The sequence below is a fragment of the Vicugna pacos genome, chromosome 11, assembly GCF_048564905.1.
Source record: "Vicugna pacos chromosome 11, VicPac4, whole genome shotgun sequence".
NCBI classification, from domain to species: domain Eukaryota; kingdom Metazoa; phylum Chordata; class Mammalia; order Artiodactyla; family Camelidae; genus Vicugna; species Vicugna pacos.
The window spans coordinates 52,804,689-52,821,370 of NC_132997.1; the positions used below are offsets into that span (position 1 = coordinate 52,804,689).

The 16,682-nt window shown below is 43.4% G+C and overlaps 1 protein-coding gene across 3 annotated transcripts in view; it reads right to left on the bottom strand.

Annotated features, from left to right (window-relative positions):
- STOX1 (storkhead box 1) overlaps positions 1–9,698 on the bottom strand; it is a 44,004-nt gene extending 34,306 nt beyond the window's left edge. The window contains exon 1 of one of the 3 annotated variants that reach the window (XM_006212899.4): positions 9,290–9,698. In XM_006212899.4, coding sequence (XP_006212961.2) covers positions 9,290–9,599 — 310 coding nt within the window. In that variant the 5' untranslated portion in view covers positions 9,600–9,698. The remainder of the gene's footprint in view (positions 1–9,289) is intronic. The other 2 variants (XM_072971423.1, XM_072971424.1) reach the window with 2 other exon arrangements.
- Positions 9,699–16,682: the final 6,984 nt, after the last annotated feature.

Here is a 16,682-nt window from a genome sequence, read left to right on the forward strand (position 1 = left end):
AGGAAGTGTCAGGGCAGGAATTTGAACCTGAGTTTTCTCCACTAACCAGAGTCGTTCTGGTGATCTGGAAACTTTAAACTGCATCATTCACTGACTCTTCAAGTCTCAGTTTTGTTGTCTGCAATTGAAAATAATTCTGTACTGGTGTTCTTCAGTAGTAATGCACAAGAGATTCACAAGGATATTAGAAGGGCTCAGTTCACAGTACAGTAAAAGAAAGACGACGACTATGTTTTAAAACAAGCAAATAGTCTGGAGCTATTTGTCCCAAACTTTCTGGGACATGCACCCCTCAGCCAGCAGCAGAGGCAAGAATGGAAGCGTCTAAAACTCAAGGATGTCTCAATAGCTTGCTTTTCCTTGGAGAGCAGCATACATGTAAGTACACCCAGTGATGCGGCACTCTACTAACGGCAAACATGGGGGAAGCCAAAGAGCACCCATGTCAGACACCCAGTAGAGAGAACAGCATGCACAGACAGCCTATGTGAAAGCCCAGCTTGTTCAGAGGACAGCACTCATGTCTGGCTGAAGGGAAGTGTGATGGTCAGTCTTATACGTCAGCCTGGCTGAGCTACAGCCCCCGTTATTCAATCAAATGCTAACCTGGGCATTGCTGTGAAGCTATTTTATAGATGTGATTAAAGTCTATAGTCAGTTGACTTTAAGTAAGGGAGATTATTGTACAAATTCTAGCTTTTTATCAGTTGAAAGGGCTTAAGAATAGAACTGAGGCTCCTCGAAGGAAGGAATTCCATTTATGCATAGCAGCCTTGGCTTGTGCCTGGGAGTTCCAGCCTGCCCTTCATGATGGCCAGACCTACGGATCTCAGACTTACCTTGCCAGTCCCTACACTCATGCAAAGCCAATTCCTTGTAATAAATCTCTTAATATATATCTCATACTGGTTCTATTTCTCTGATTGAACCCTGACTGATATAGAAAGACAGGCACCCTTCAGAAGGTAGGGAGAAAGAGGAGGCTCAAACTGGACCTGGATTGGAGAGCCTTGCAATGCATGTTAAGGGCTCTGGACTTTTCCTGAAAAGATAAGGGGACCAGCAGAAGAGATCTGAGCAGATGAAGAGGAGAATTAGATCTGCATTTTAGACGCTGAGTCTGTCTACCTGTCGGGTGGGGAATGGACTGGAGTGTTCAGGGCCAGAGAGGCGGTACCACAAAAAGGGAGGAGCTGGAGCCATAATTCAGGTAGATTTTGGTTGGACAAAGTCCTCACAGTGGAAATGGAGAGAAAGGGATGGGTTTGAGAGACACTGAGGAGTTAAGTGACCTAATGGCTGGGGCATGAGGGAAAGGGAAATGGAATCCAAGCTGATTTTCAGGTAGATGGCTCTTTTCATTCCACTGGACCTCAATGCTACACAGCAGCAACTAGAGATGACTTCTCTTGTCCACCAAAACATGAAGCCAAGGACATTCACTAACTACCCAGATGCCACACAGAGATCATCCAGCTTGACAACAATATGCCTACAATATGCCTGTTGTGAGCCCTTTGTCTCCTTCAGACTGAACTCTTCAGCTGCCCCTGCACAGAATAAGGTAAAAGGCAACATCTGGTGGAACAAAGCCAGAAAAACATAGCTGGAAAGATCCTGGGTAGGAAGAAGGGAGGTGAGAGCAGGGGCAAGGTCAGAGCAGCTGTTTCTGCCATTTCCCAGGCCTTGGAGTGGACCAAAGGCCTGGTGGGAATCTGATAGCCTCACGGGGAGTATGAGTGCCGAGGCACTGGCTTGTGAAAAATACCAGAGCCTTCACAGGAAGCCTGTTAGGACTGGTGGTGAACAGAGAGGAAGGCAAGAAACCCAAGCAACACCAGCCACATCACAGCCTAGATTCCATTTTCTGTCTGTAAAACGGGCAGAGTTATTCCAGCTTACAACCAAACAGAAGAAAACGGATAATCAAGCTAGAAAAGACTGAAAGATACCAAAACCTGCCTGGGAGAAGAGAGAGATGGAACAGAGGCATTTGTTTTTGGTGACTGTCTAAATGATCTTGTCATGAACATTAGTTTCTCTATGGTCATGACATTTTCAAAGAGGAAAAGACAGGAATTAAAAACATTCATTTGGACAGCAGCATGTAAATCAATGAAACTAGAACACTCCCTTACACCATACACAAAAATAAACTCAAAATGGATCAAAGACTTAAACATAAGACAAGATACAATAAACCTCCTAGAAGAAAATATAGGCAAAACATTATCTGACATACATCTCAAAAATGGTCTCCTAGGACAGTCTACCCAAGCGATAGAAATAAAAGCAAGAATAAACAAATGGGACCTAATGAAACTTACAAGCTTCTGTACAGCAAAGGAAATCCATAAGTAAAACAAAACGACAACCTACGGAATGGTTTTTGCAAATGAAACCGACAAAGGCTTGATCTCCAGAATACATAAGCAGCTCATATGACTTAGTAAGAAAAAAACAAACAACCCAATCCATAATTGGGCAAAAGGCCTAAACAAGTAATTATCCAAGGAAGAAATACAAATGATCAATAGGCACATGAAAAAATGCTCAATATCACTAATTATCAGAGAAATGCAAATCAAAACTACAATGAGGTATCACCTCACACCAGTCAGAATGGCCATCATTCAAAAGTCCACAAATGACAAATGGAGAGGCTGTGGAGAAAAGGGAACCCTCTTACACTGCTGGTGGGAATGGAGTTTGGTGCAGCCACTGTGGAAAACAATATGGAGATTCCTCAAAAGACTAGGAACAGACTTACCATATGACCCAGGAATCCTGCTCCTGGGCATATATCCAGAAGGAACCCTACTTCAGGATGACACCTGCACCCCAATGTTCATAGCAGCACTATACAATAGCCAAGACATGGAAACAGCCTAAATGTCCATCAACAGATGACTGGATAAAGAAAATGTGATATATTTATACAATGGAATACTATTCAGCTAAAAACCAACAACATAACACCATTTGCAGCAACATGAATGTTCCTGGAGAATGGCATTCTAAGTGAAGTAAGCCAGAAAGAGAAAGAAAAATACCATATGAGATTGCTCATATGTGGTATCTAAAAAAAAAACAAAAAAACAAAAAAACAGAAATACAAAACAGAAACAGACTCACAGACAGAATACAAACTTGTGGTTGCCAAGGGGGCAGGGAGTGGGAAGGGACAGACTGGGATTTCAAAATATAGGACAGATAAACAAGATCACACTATATAGCACAGGGAAATATATACAAGATCTTGTGGTAGCTCACAGCAAAAAAAAAAAAGTGACAATGAATATATGTATGTTCATGTATAACTGAAAAATTGTGCTCTGCACTGGAATTTGACACAACATTGTAAAACGACTGTAACTCAGTAAAAAAAAGTAAAAATAAAATACTCTGAAAGCCACTGTTCTATAATTTTAATAATTAAAGAACAAAATTTAATTAATACAGGGTAAAAAATTCATTAGTGAGGGTTTGCTTCTAACAATGGTGGACTAGATTCCATTAGACCAACCCTCTTGCAATAACAGCCATACATTTGGACAAAATATAAAAACCTTTACCTAAAGGTATTTAAAAGCAACCAAATCAAGTAAACTAGATGGAAGGTCCTTTTGGAAGGAAATGACAATGGATAATTTTTTATAGCTCTTCACCGAAGGCCAGGCCCCAGTAGGAGTCAGGCTGAGAGGCTAAAACTTTGGTAGAAAACCCAAAGTCAACAGCACAGGAAACTATATTCAATATCTTGTAATAACCTTTACTGAAAAAGAATATGAAAATGAATATATGTATGTATATGCATGATTGGGACATTGTACTATACACCAGAAATTGACACATTGTAACTGACTATACTTCAATTAAAAAAAAAGAAAGAAAAGAAAACCCAAAGCCAGTCTTACTGGCTTAAAGAATCTAAGGCCACTTTGGAGCAGCTACAACAGCAAAAAAGTGATGCTGAAAAGAATGAGCTATGGAGCTGGAACCCCAAATTCTGCATGTAAACTCAGCCTGACTCTATGGCTAAAGCTATACATGCAGAGGGCACAAGTAGCCTACCTAAGAGATTTTAGCTGCCATTTACTGCAGAGGAGATAGAGTCCAGAGATTTGAGCTGAGCCAAATTAACTACCTGATTAAATAAATAAACAAAAAAATCAAACTCTACAGAGGAACATAACAATCTAGAGTCTCTACAACATATCACTTATAATGTCAGAGATACAATCCACAGTACTAGACAATATAGAAATAGGAAAATGTTACCCATTCAAAAGAAAAGGCAACCAGTGAGACTGCCCTGAGATGACTGAGATGTTAGAATTACAAGGATTTTAAAGAAGCTGGTGTAACTGTGCTGAATGGTTAAAAAAGAAAAAAAAAAAAGAAAATATACTTGTAATGAACAAACAAATTGGAAATCTCATCAAGGAAACAAATTATTCGAAAATAACCAAATGGCATCTACACAAGAATAAAAATATATGTCCACACACAGACGTGCACAGGAATGTTCATAGCAGCATGAATGATAGTGGCCAAAAAGTGGAAACAGCCCAATAACCATCCACTGATGAATAGATAAGCAAAATGTGGTGTAACTATAAAATGGAATATTATTCAGCCAGAAAAATGATGCCATACATATGATACAACATGAATGAGCCTTGAAAACATTATGCTAAGTGAGATACCAGACACAAAAGAGCACATATCATGTGATTCTATTTGTATGAAGTGTCCAGAATAGGCAAATACATAAAGACAGAAGGTAATTAGTGGTTGGCAGGGGCTTGGGGAGGGGAATGATGAGAAATTGCTAATGGGTATAGGGTTTCTTTTTGAGGTGATGAAAATGTTCTAGAATTAGATAATGGTGATGATTGCACAACACTGAATACACTAAAACCTACTGAATAGCACACTTTTAAATGATTAATTTTATATTATGTGAATCACATTTTTTTTAAAGGTAAAAAACATTATCGGAAACTGGGTGATGAATATAGCCCTTTGTACTATCTTTGCAATCTTCCTGTAAATCTAAAATTAATCCAAAATAAAAAGTTTGTTTAAAAATAATACTATTTATAATAGCATCCAAAACCGGAAAATTTTTAGAAGCATAAATTAATAAAAGCTATTTAAGACCTGTACGCTAAAAACTGCAAACCACTGCCAAGGGAAATTAAGAACACTCAAATAAACAGAGAGATATATCATTCCATGGACTGTCAAGATGTCAATTCTCCCCAAATAAGGGAGACCAAGCATCCCAGTTTGCCTGGAATTGAGGAGGTTCCCAAGATGCAAACTATCATTTCTAAAATCAGAGCAGTTTTGGGAAATCCAGGATGAGTTTCTCATATAACTTCACATTGATCTATTGTTTCAATACAGTCCCAGTCAAAATCCCAGCTGGATTTTTTTTTTTTTTTTAAGTAACTGACAGCCTAACAGGGCAGGTTATAGCTCACATGGTGGAGTGCATGCTTAGCATACACAAGGTCCTGGATTCAATCTTCAGTACCTCCATTGAAATGAATAAATAAATAAATCCCTAATTACCTCTCCCTTCCCCCCCAAAAAATATTTTTTTTAAATTCCATTAGCTACTAAACCCTACAAGATGCCCCACTGCAAATTCATGCTAGGACTTCAAGAACAAGGCAGAATAGGAGTTGGACCACTCCCTCTCCTCACCATCTCTACACATACCCCTATGCCATTCCCAAAAGCAGGGAAGTTAGAACATTTCAGATGTTTGCCCAACTGCTGTACCATCAGGTACCAGGTACCCTTGAGCTGTTCCTTCTCTCCCAAACCAGATCCCAGAAGAGATACTGAAAAGTATAGTGAGCACAAATCAGTGATAGGTCTCTACTCTTCCATAGGGCACTTGCAATTTTGCCCTGAGCAGGCAAGAGCAACATGAGAAGTGGGAAGACCCTCCCATCACCTCCCCTTCACCAGCCTGACCTGCCTGATCTTCAGTGCCCACCAAAGCACACACCAGGGAACTCTTGCCCATCTAAATCAGAGGCAGCTCTCACAGCACCCACCCATGTCACCACAAGATAGAGAAGGCTGTGTGTGAACCAGCCAGCTTCCAGAGCATAGCCTCCCACTCAGTTATCCCTTTGTGAACTGAATATGAACTAAACAGACTGATTCCATTTTCTCCTTGAGTACATGGAACTCTGAATGAAAGATGCATTACAACACAGAAAATAGAATAGTACCTGGCATATGAATAAATTAATGAAGCAAGTATTTGAAAAAGCCACAGGCATTTTTATTTAATGAAAAGAAAGATGAAAGTCCATGCTAGGGGTGAAGAAGTTGGGGATATCTCAGCTATAAATTTCAGAGAACAAACTTGTTTGGCCAAGTGGCCTTCCCTCCCTTACCCCAGGAAGCCATCATTAACCTTTCACCTCCCCAGTGGGTGTGGTCCCAGAATAAGAACAGATTCACCCAAACAAATACAGGTGTCCCCTACCCCTACCACCTGCAGTGGCTCAGCCTGGGAAGCAGAGAACTCCCTCTAGCCTCCTTTCATTTGTTAATCTCATTTGCTAATTAAAGAAAAAAAAACAAACAGAAAACACTTGAGGATTGGATTGGAGCACCAAAAAAGTTAGCTCCTGGTAATTGTGCTAAAGATCCTTTGTCTCCTTTTCAGGGAAATGCTCTCAGTTTGGGAACTATTTTTCTCACCAGAAGAAATGGTGAGGTAGACAAAGTGAAGAGGGGAAAGAAAAGGCACAAGCCATGTAGAAAAAAAAAACTCCTGCAGGCCTTAAGTTCAGGTCTGCCTCTGGAGCTCAGGTCATTCCTGTCTGCCTGGCCAAAGTACTCCCTCCTCATATTTTACCAGGCCCCCATAAGCCCCACGTCCAGAAGCCCATAAACTGGATGGCCATCCCTCCCTACATTTTGTTCGAGCTGGTCAGAAACACTCCCTATACCCAAACGCTCTTATGCAGGAGTAAATAAGCCTTAAAAAAAAAACAAAAACAAACAAACAAAAAACTACAAAGAGTCCAAATTGATCCTTTATGTCTTTTTCTAACATTTTGCTCTTTCCCACAAAGTAACAGCGGGAATGGGGTGAGAATCTGCAATAGTGCACCGCTGCTCTCCCTTTGCCTTCCTGGAAGCTTATTTTCGCTTCTGGAAACCAGTGCTGCCAGACTCAGGAAAGCAAGTGGACTTCATGAAACTTCCAGTTTCTTTGGAGGAAGATCGCTCCTCCTGCCTGTATCACGCTCTGGGACTCTGAGACGCTCAAGAGCTGCCTTGATGCCTCCTCTCCTTAGATCTGACCCAAGAACCCCCCAAGCTAGACTAGTAATTAGCAACTCTATTCAAAACAAACCTCCGTTTCCATGTGCATCCACTGACCAGCATCAAAGATCTTTCCCTGTTTTGCTCCTCACAATGTCCTAATAGGTGGTTTTGTAGCAATTCCAGCTAAATGTCCAAACTCTCATCAGGACTCTGTTAAAAACCTCAAAAGCATTCCTGCCAAGAGACCCACATCAGGGGAGATGATTCAGTGTAAAGACGACACTGTATTGAACACTCTACAGAATACAGTGTCCATCACATCCTGAATTGCGCAGTGAGGCAGCACTACCTAGTGGGTGGAGAATCAGAGCACCTGGTGACATGTTCACTTTGTCCACTGCATCTTGCAGATGGTAGCAAATAGGACCAATGCAAGAATCAGCATTCACCCCTGCTGGCTGGACCCCAGGTAGCAGCAGTATCAATGGCTGCCTCTGGCTTAGCACAGGCCTGCTTTATTTCACCCTCAGGTCTGGACCCCAACTCCATCCACTCCCTCTCTGCAATGTACTCTATGCTCACCCTTTGACAGAGGGTGGGAGAACCGCTAGTTCAAACCAGAAAACTGAGGACACAAAACTGAAAAGAGTTTTTCATCCAGCCTGTCTGAAAGACCCCTTCCCCTTGGAGAATTTTGGCTTAGCTACTTGGCTCACTGCTATCAAAGCCAGAAACCTATTTTCTTCACTCACTCCTGCAAGTAAAAGGAGATGAAATGTGTGTATGTGGCTTTGCAAATGAGCTCTTTTTCATTTTTAAGGGAAGAAAAAGGGCAAGGGGTAGAGGTACCACCCAGAATTGAATGCATGGAGATGAGAAGCCAAGGTTTAACCTCACTGGCCTGGGATGTGGAGTCATCATCTCTGAACAGATGATACACAACATCAAGTGCTTCACGCTACCCTGCTCCCTTACCCCTGGGGACTAATAATGTTTATTCGCTGCTCCTTCTCCTCAGATGGGGGAGGAGGATGATTTATGTACCGAGACAGAGAGGGGTTCCTCGTTAAGAGTCAAATTTTAGGACCATTACAACTGGTGACTTATCAACAGCACACCATCGCACGGTCCTCATGACCCAATATAAATGCAGACAGACAGAACCAGGCTATTACAGGGCGCTGATGCCCACCGTTGATGGATGTCAGAGACCACTCAGTGGTGCAACGTTTTAAGTCCTCAAATGAGAAGCTATTTCACACTAGTGAAAAGCTGCTGTCTCCCTCCTAACAAACGGGCTCTCTGAAAAGACTGAAAAGGAGGAATTCTCTCTATTTAGCTAATGGGATGGGATGTGTCCAGAGGGCCATTTGTCGTTTCGTTTTCCCTAGCAGTTAATGACCTCAAATCTTCTGCTAGACCCTGATCCAAGACCACCATATCATCGAGTACAGCAGGGCATGAAAACCACAGCCTGCTGTCTGCTCCAAGTCTGTAATTAAAAAAAAAAAAAAAAAAGCAGCAACCAGTTCACAATCGGTAGATTCTGGCCATTCCCGGATGTACACTTCCTAAGAGCCCCCACGGAGCCGAGACAGAGGCCCCTGTTTTCCGAGGGCAGCTCTAGCTCCCCGGGCCCAAAGCCTCTCTGTCTAGAGCATCACTTTCCCAAGTAGAAAGTTCCTTCGACCAGGAACCTGTACACTCCAGTGGTTAAAAGAGTTGAGAAACGGAGACACCCTGGAGTTGGCCCAGGGCAGCGCCCAGGCCTATCCTGGGGAACGAAGCTGCTGTCCTAGCAGAAGGGGACGTCTTAGGACAGCCCTTCTCCAGCCACTTAGCCTGGCCTCCCAACCCCTTATCCCCCCACCGCCAGCTTCCGCTGTCTCAGAGTTGAGCGTCGGCCGCACACGACCCTGTAGCCAGAGCTCGGTCCCCGGAGCTTGTGCGGAGCACCCTCCCCACCAAGCTCCACACTCACCCACCGCCCGGATGCGGAAGCCGCGCGGAGGGCGCAGCGCCCGGCGGCACCAGGCGTCGCGCAGCACCTGCAGGCTGGCGGGAGGCGCGTGCACCAGCAGCACCCCGCGCCGGAGCCAGCCCTGGAAGGCCAGCCGCGAGGCGGCGCGCGCCAGCCGCGAGTTCCAGAAGCAGCGCGCGTTAGCGCGACGGAAGGCGCGGAACACGGCGCGCCCGCCGGACTCTTCAGCGCCCGTCGCCGCCTCCGGCGCCTCCAGCCTGCAGAGCACCAGCGCCAGCGAGCCCGGCGCCAGTTGCACTGGCCGGGCCATGCTGCCGCGGCGGCCGGGGCCCACAGCCTAGCGCATCGCCGGGCGCGGCAGCGGCGCAGCACTGGTGGCTGTGGCCGGCGGGAGGGATCGGCTTACTGCGCGCGGCGCCGGCTGCCCGGGGAACCGGTTTCCAGGGGGCGGGGTCGATGTGCTCAGCGGGCAGGGGGTGGGGCGGGACTCGCAGCCTGGGGACGGCCACTGCTCTCACCCGCGAGGCGCCCAATAGGGGTTTCCAAGTGTTGACTTACCAGGTCATTCTCCACACCCTAGCCAGGGCTCTGCCTGCCCAGTCCCCCCCACCTCCATCTCCCACTCCTGGCGACTCCCTTCACTTCCCAGCTCCTCGGCGGCCCGGAGTGCTTCTTGACTCGATGGGCCCTGCAACTGGGGCTCTTCCAAGACCTAGGGGAGCTGCTCAGTCGCCGGAGAGCCGAGCAGCCTCCAACTGAGGCGCGAGCGGCACGGCGGCTATGGTTCCTCAGAGCCAGGAGGACCAGAATGGCCACCGTCGCCCTGATTTTTGGGGTCGAGCCCAGTGAGAGGCCACGAGGGACAGACTCTGGGGATGGGAGTCAGAAGAGCCAGGTTTGAGTCTCCGTCTGCTCCTAATAAGTTTACACGAATTCCTTCCCCTCTCTCTCAGCCTCAGTTTACTGTCCTATAAAATGAGAGATTGGGACTTGATTCTAAGGATTTTTTTCATCTATTACTTTACGAACTTTACGAAGGTCTGGTTCCGCTCCTGAGATATCCCATAGACTTAAAGTTGTAAGGGACGGAAAGTGATCCAGAGGTGACACCTGTTTTGGCTGGGGAGGCGCAGTGGTGAAATCCGTGGGATACAGCCCTGGATTGAGGTGGAGATTCCGAAAAGAATCCCCAGGAGTGAAGGGAGAAGGGCTTGTGGTCTGACACAATAGACTCTAGCCAGTGCCTCAGAGCAATGAGGGACAATTCAGATGCTGAGGGGTGGAAAGGCTGGAACCCTGATTGTGGCACAGGAAAGAACAGGGAAACGGAGAGGAAGGGCATTATTACTACAATCAGCACAAGATGAGGGAGCAGAGGTGCTTGGCAAGACCTGGGAGTCATTCTCACTCCCTCAGCTTCTCCATCATCAATAACAACTACAACAACTTGAGATAAGCTGTGCCCTGCCCCTAGTGAGTCTATCACCATAAATGATGGTAATATTGTTCATAACCATAGCTAACATTTATTGAACACTTTATGCTGGGGGCCTTAATTTCACCACTCTTTGTTAACTACTATTAGTATCTCTCTCTCTCTTTTTTTTTTAAACAGATGAGGAAACCAAAGCTAAGGTTGGATTAAGAACTGTTTCCCAGTCACATAGATAATGAGAAATGGAGTCAGACAACCACCAAGTCAGGGTTCCCTATGACTAATAAATATGAGACAATTTTCAATTCAAATAAGCATGCAAACCTGAGACAGCCATCTCACATCTGAATTCTGACTCTGCGATGGATGGATGGATAAATACAGCAGAGAGCGCAAATGAACTAAATGTCTATGTCTGTATAACCTGCACAGGGACGGCCAAGCTTCTCTCTATCATCATGGAGTTCTCTCTATCATGGCACTCACCTTGCAGTATCAAGGATGACTTTCCTGTGTTCCCAACCTGGGAAACTATGGCTCTTATCCCCATATCTCTAGCATCTACTACGGTGTATTTTCCATAATAATGGTGGTAATAATTCCCATTTATCCTCAGCTCACTCTATCCCTAGAACTGTACTAAAAGTTTTACATGTGTGATCTAATTTTATCCTCAAAATTAATCCTTTGAAATAGGTAATATTATTGAGCCCCATCTTCCACAAGAAAAACAAAAGCTTAGGGTTTAGGTAGCTTGCCCATGAGGACAAAGCTAATAGATGGTGAGGCAAAGATCCCAGTGTCTCCTTGCCCACACACCCAGCTAGAGCAGCAGACTGGGAGACTATCACCCTGACTCATTGGACCTGTGGCCTCATGTGAAAAGTTGTCCTGAGCTTGATTCTCTGTTCTAGGAATTTGAACTGGAAATACACAGAGACAACCATGTCCTTACCAGCAAGGTCTGTGGCTGCAAGAAGGCTGGCAGGTAGACCCCTGGCCTGAAATCATGCGGTAGAACTGTCTTATTAAACTGCGGAAACATTCATTCAGATATGCAAAATTTCCCTGATCATTTTATTTAAGCTAGTCCAATTAGCAAAAGAAGAGGGAAAGAATGTGAGAAAAAATTTTAAACTACAGTCAACTACATAGTCATTTGTTTTCCTGAAGGATCGACTACCTTCCAGATATTTCCAAATTGCTACAAAATGGAACATGTCTTCAAAGCTAAATGGAAAACTGTAGGCCTTCACCCTGAATGGCCTGTATAACGTGGCAAAACTAGGGAAACAGGAATTTCTCAAGGGCCTTCCATCTTTGTTCAGGTCACTGCAGCCTGAACACAAACATTTTAGAAGACAGCTTTGTTATCATTCTCCATTTAAAGAGGCACAGAATAGTCAAATTAAAACCAAAAATGTCTCAGGATAGAAGGATTTTTTCTTTTCTTTTCTTTTCTTTTCTTTTCTTAGGGATTTTTTTTTCAATTGTGTGTTTTCAGTGAACTTTATCCCTGAGAAAGGACAAATTCTAACACTGTATAAATCCAAACAGCATGTGATGCAGTCATTAAAAAGATTGAAACAAAACTTTATGTACTGATACAAGACAATATCCCAGATAGATATTTTCAGTAAAAAACAGAAGTAAATATCAGGTATAGTATGCAAAAAAAAAAAAAAGAAAGAGAGAGAGAGAGTGAGAGAGAAAGAAAAAAAAAAGGAGGAGTGGTGAGGGTATAGCTCAGTGGTAGAGTGCATAGATGAGCCTGGGTGCAATCCCCAGTACCTCTATTAAAACAAAGAAACAAACAAATAAACCTAACTAACCTCCCCCCACCCCCAGCCAAAAAATAAATGGGCACACATAGTCATGTGTGGCTGGAAGATCTCTGGAAGGGTACATAAGAAGCTGGTGATGGGCAGGAAGGGATAACTTGGGAGTTTGAGATTTACAGATACTAACTACTATATGTAAAATAGATAAACAACAAGTTGATACTGTAGAGCACAGGGAACTATATTCAACATCGTATAGTAACTTAAAGTGAAAAAGAATATGAAAATGAATATATGCATGTTCATGTATGACTGAAGCATTATGCTGTACACCAGAAATTGACACAACATTGTAAACTGACTATACTTCAATAAAAGTTTTTTTTTTTTTAAAGAAGCTGGTGATAACAGTGGTCACCCCCAGAGAGAGGAACAGGGGACAGGGTAAAAGGGAGGCTTATTTTTCACTGTGTTCATCACGTTCAAATACTTGTTAAAAAAAAATACTCTCGAGAAGGTATATGAGAACATTAAGAGATTAGTTCTGGTCATTTTGAGAAATAGGATAACAACTGTCCAAATGATTCTCTCCAGAGGAAATATTGCTAACAATTTACTTCACTTTTCTCCTTTCTTATTTTCAGATGATCCCTCTCTCACCCACTTTATCAGGCCTGAAATTCCTGCCCAGACAACACCCCCTTAGAAAAGACTGTGTCCAAAGTCACTGTTAAGGGCACATACATTGCTTCTCCCATTACCACATTTTTGTGAAGATTTATTTAGCTCATCCAGTTTGCTTTTGACTTTAAAAGCACAGTGGCCTTTCATGGGACAGGATCTGTAAAGAACTTTTGGCCTTCAAGACCATAGAGGAAGATTAAGACGCCAGGACTTATGCAGACTATAGTCCAAGGCATCAGCCCTGAGAACAACAGTGAGAGGGGTTCTGAGGCAATGCAGTCAGGACCATTGTGGGGGCCTCTCTGAACCAACACTGACCTTCAGAACTTGGTGGTCAGTGGAAGTGGAGGAGCAGCCCTGACATCAGTACTGTATGGCAGCAGGTGCCAAGGTAACTATAATGAGCACCCTAGGAAAAAGACCAGGGCCCCTTTCCCCATTTTCTGGGTATCATGTAAATCTGCAAGCTTTTTCTTTTTTTGACAGTTCCAAGGAGTGAACTTCCCAAAATATGGTCATGACTTTTTGGCCAACTCTGGCAAATGGAATTTGGAGTTTGATTTTATTTGGTTTAGAGAACTGGACCTGAAGGGGAACAGATTCATTCTTGCTACACTATAATTGCTAGAGAAGATAAACTGAATCATTTGACACTCACATCTGCCTAGTTTCTGTCCTAAGAAGAGCATTCAATGCTCTTTACACCCTGACTCCTGCCTGCTTTCCAGCTTCATCTCTACTTCCACCCTTGCCCTCCTCCAGTCCATGCCAGGATCTTAGGCTCCAGCTACTCAAAATTACACACCTTCCCAAACGGGCTCCCACATCTTTGCTCACACTAGTCTCTGCCTAGAAGGCCTTTCCCCTTTCCACCAGGTGTTATGCTACAAAGGCCAGCTCATAAAACCTGTGACACATCCCGGAAGATTAAATCTGTTCTTGGGGAACATTGTTAACCCTCTTATAACCCGTGTGTTAAAGGCTGCAATATTTAGTTACTTGTTTCATCAGGCAACCTGAGATTCCTTCAGGGCCAGGCTCCAGCCTGATTCATCTCCATGACCCAGCAAGTAGCCCTTTGATTTGATTCACCTGAATCAAATCTAACTCCACTCCTGCTTGATCCAAGTTACTCCTGCTTTTTTTGCTTTCTTGCTAGCCTCATGTCACCATGCACAAAACAATTTTTGGTTTGAGGATGAATCACAGGAAGACCTTGGTATCCAACAGTCAGTGCCCCGGGGCAAAGCCTCAAGGAACAGGCCCACCTAAGCCTCATTCAGCTAGGCGTCTAGAGTTCAGTGGTTTCTCTGGAGTCAGTTTACAACATACCTGTTATACTGAGGATTAACCACCTCAAATTTTTTTCCCCACCAAAATTCATCAGGCTAAATTTCTTTCCCCTTAACACAGAAAAATCAAGCCTTGATACTTAAGGCTGATTGAGAAAGCATTTCATATCTGGGTTCTCCTTATTATGACCATTTCTGCTTCTCCAGCACATTTCTTCCCTTTATCAGAAAAACAGAAACAAACCCTCGGAGACTTAAAAAAATTTTTTTGGAATATAGGTGATTGAGGTTTTTGTTTCTATTTCTCAAAGGGAAATGTGAGGGTATCCTAAGCAACTCTGTTGACTCAAAGGACAGAGAAAAGGACATAGGGTCGAGGATGGACGTTTAATGTCATTTCTTTTTAAAGAAAAAACATTACCTTCTTTATTTTAGCTGCTTAACTTAGACAAGACTCTGGACCACAGTAGTTTTATCTGTAAAATGGGAGTGAAAATACTCGGCTGACCTGAAGAATTTTTTTGGGGGGGTGAAATTAGGTTTATTTGTTTATTTGTTTATTTATTTATTTATTTTTAGGTTTTTGGTGGGGAGAGAGGTAACTGGGTTTATTTATTCTTGGAGGAGGTACTGGAGATTGAACCCAGGACCTCCCGCATGCTAACCGTGCAGTCTACTTACCACTGAGCTATACCCTTCCCCCAACCTCAAGAATTTCTTAGGGTCCCTTCCAGCTTCATGATTCTAGTTCTACTTTCATGCCCAGCAGTAGGAACCCTAATGCAGTTTAAATAATCATTGAGCGCAATGAGGTACTAAGGAATGCAAAATCAGAGACTAAGAGCCAGATCCCCAAAGCTGATTCTGAACGAATTGCCTTTAAACATTTTGCTTCTTTATCTTCTCAATGGCAAGAGGCCAAAAGAAGAAAGAAATATGGGATGGAAAAAAGATCCTTAGCTTGGAACACTAAAAGCCTAAGAATACCAGAAACCCCATGATTCTGATGTGAGAAGTGATAAAAGACAAAAACAAAAACAAAAAACTATTCTGACACTTGCTAAAATGTTAAGGAAGATTTTATCCAAGACTATTGCAGGGGAGGGTATAGCTCAGTTGTAGAGTACATGCTTAGCATGCATGAGGCCCTGGGTTCAATCCCTAGGACCTCCATTAAAAATAAGTAAAATAAATAAATAAACCTAATGACCTCCCCCCACCCCAAAAAAAACAAAATAAAAAATTTTAAAAAGACTATTGCAAAGTCTGGACAGCAAAGACAGCTGCAAAGCAAAGACAACAGAGAAACTGGAGATTTTTTGCCAAGGAGCAGAGTGACGAAGTCAAGTCAGAGTGAAGATGGAAAATTACTAATAGGAGACATCAAGGGTAAGGGGATTCTTGCAAAACTGACCTAACAGGATTCTTGCTAAAGCTGCCTCAAGGATTTATACATCAAGGGTAGGGGATTGAGAACTTGATCAGGTATCAAGGGTGAAGGATTCACACTAAGCTGACTTAGCAATATTCTTGCAAAGAATTCTTGCAAAGACTGGGCTGGGCAGGCAGAAGACAGGATGGGGCCCAAGATGGAGGCCTGGTCAAAGAGAGCTCAGAAGAACCTGACTATATACAATTGGGTCAAGGAGAGTCTTTATCAGGAGCCAGTACAAACTTCCCATCACTCTGCCCCTCCCTACTTTGTTAAAGGAGTTAACATCTATAAAACATTTGAAATACCCCATAATTCCATTTTTGTCTGGGGAGGACAGAACTGGAATAATTATCACAACGTTAACAGAAACTATTTCTAGAGATTGAAATTATAAGAATTCTTATTTCTTTGAAGATTTTCCATACTTATCAAATATTCTACAATTAAAAAGAGCCCCACCACCACCCGCAAAAGAGGCCCCAATAATTTTTGAGTTAAAGGAGGTAAAGGCAGCTGGCTCTTCTGCACTGGAGCCATCAAAGCCAATAAGCTTTCTAACCAAAATGAGCAGACTCCATCACTCCACCTCCTTATTAAACTCAGGGTCAGAGGGCAGGTCTCAGAGCTGGAAAAAATTACTTCTGGAAAGAAAGTTAGAGCAGCAGCCTGTCAAGAAAGCATGCAACTAACTGCCCTGCAGCCAGAGCAAGTCAGCAAAATTCCTATTATTTGAAACATGGAAAATCAGATTACCTCTTTCCTGGAC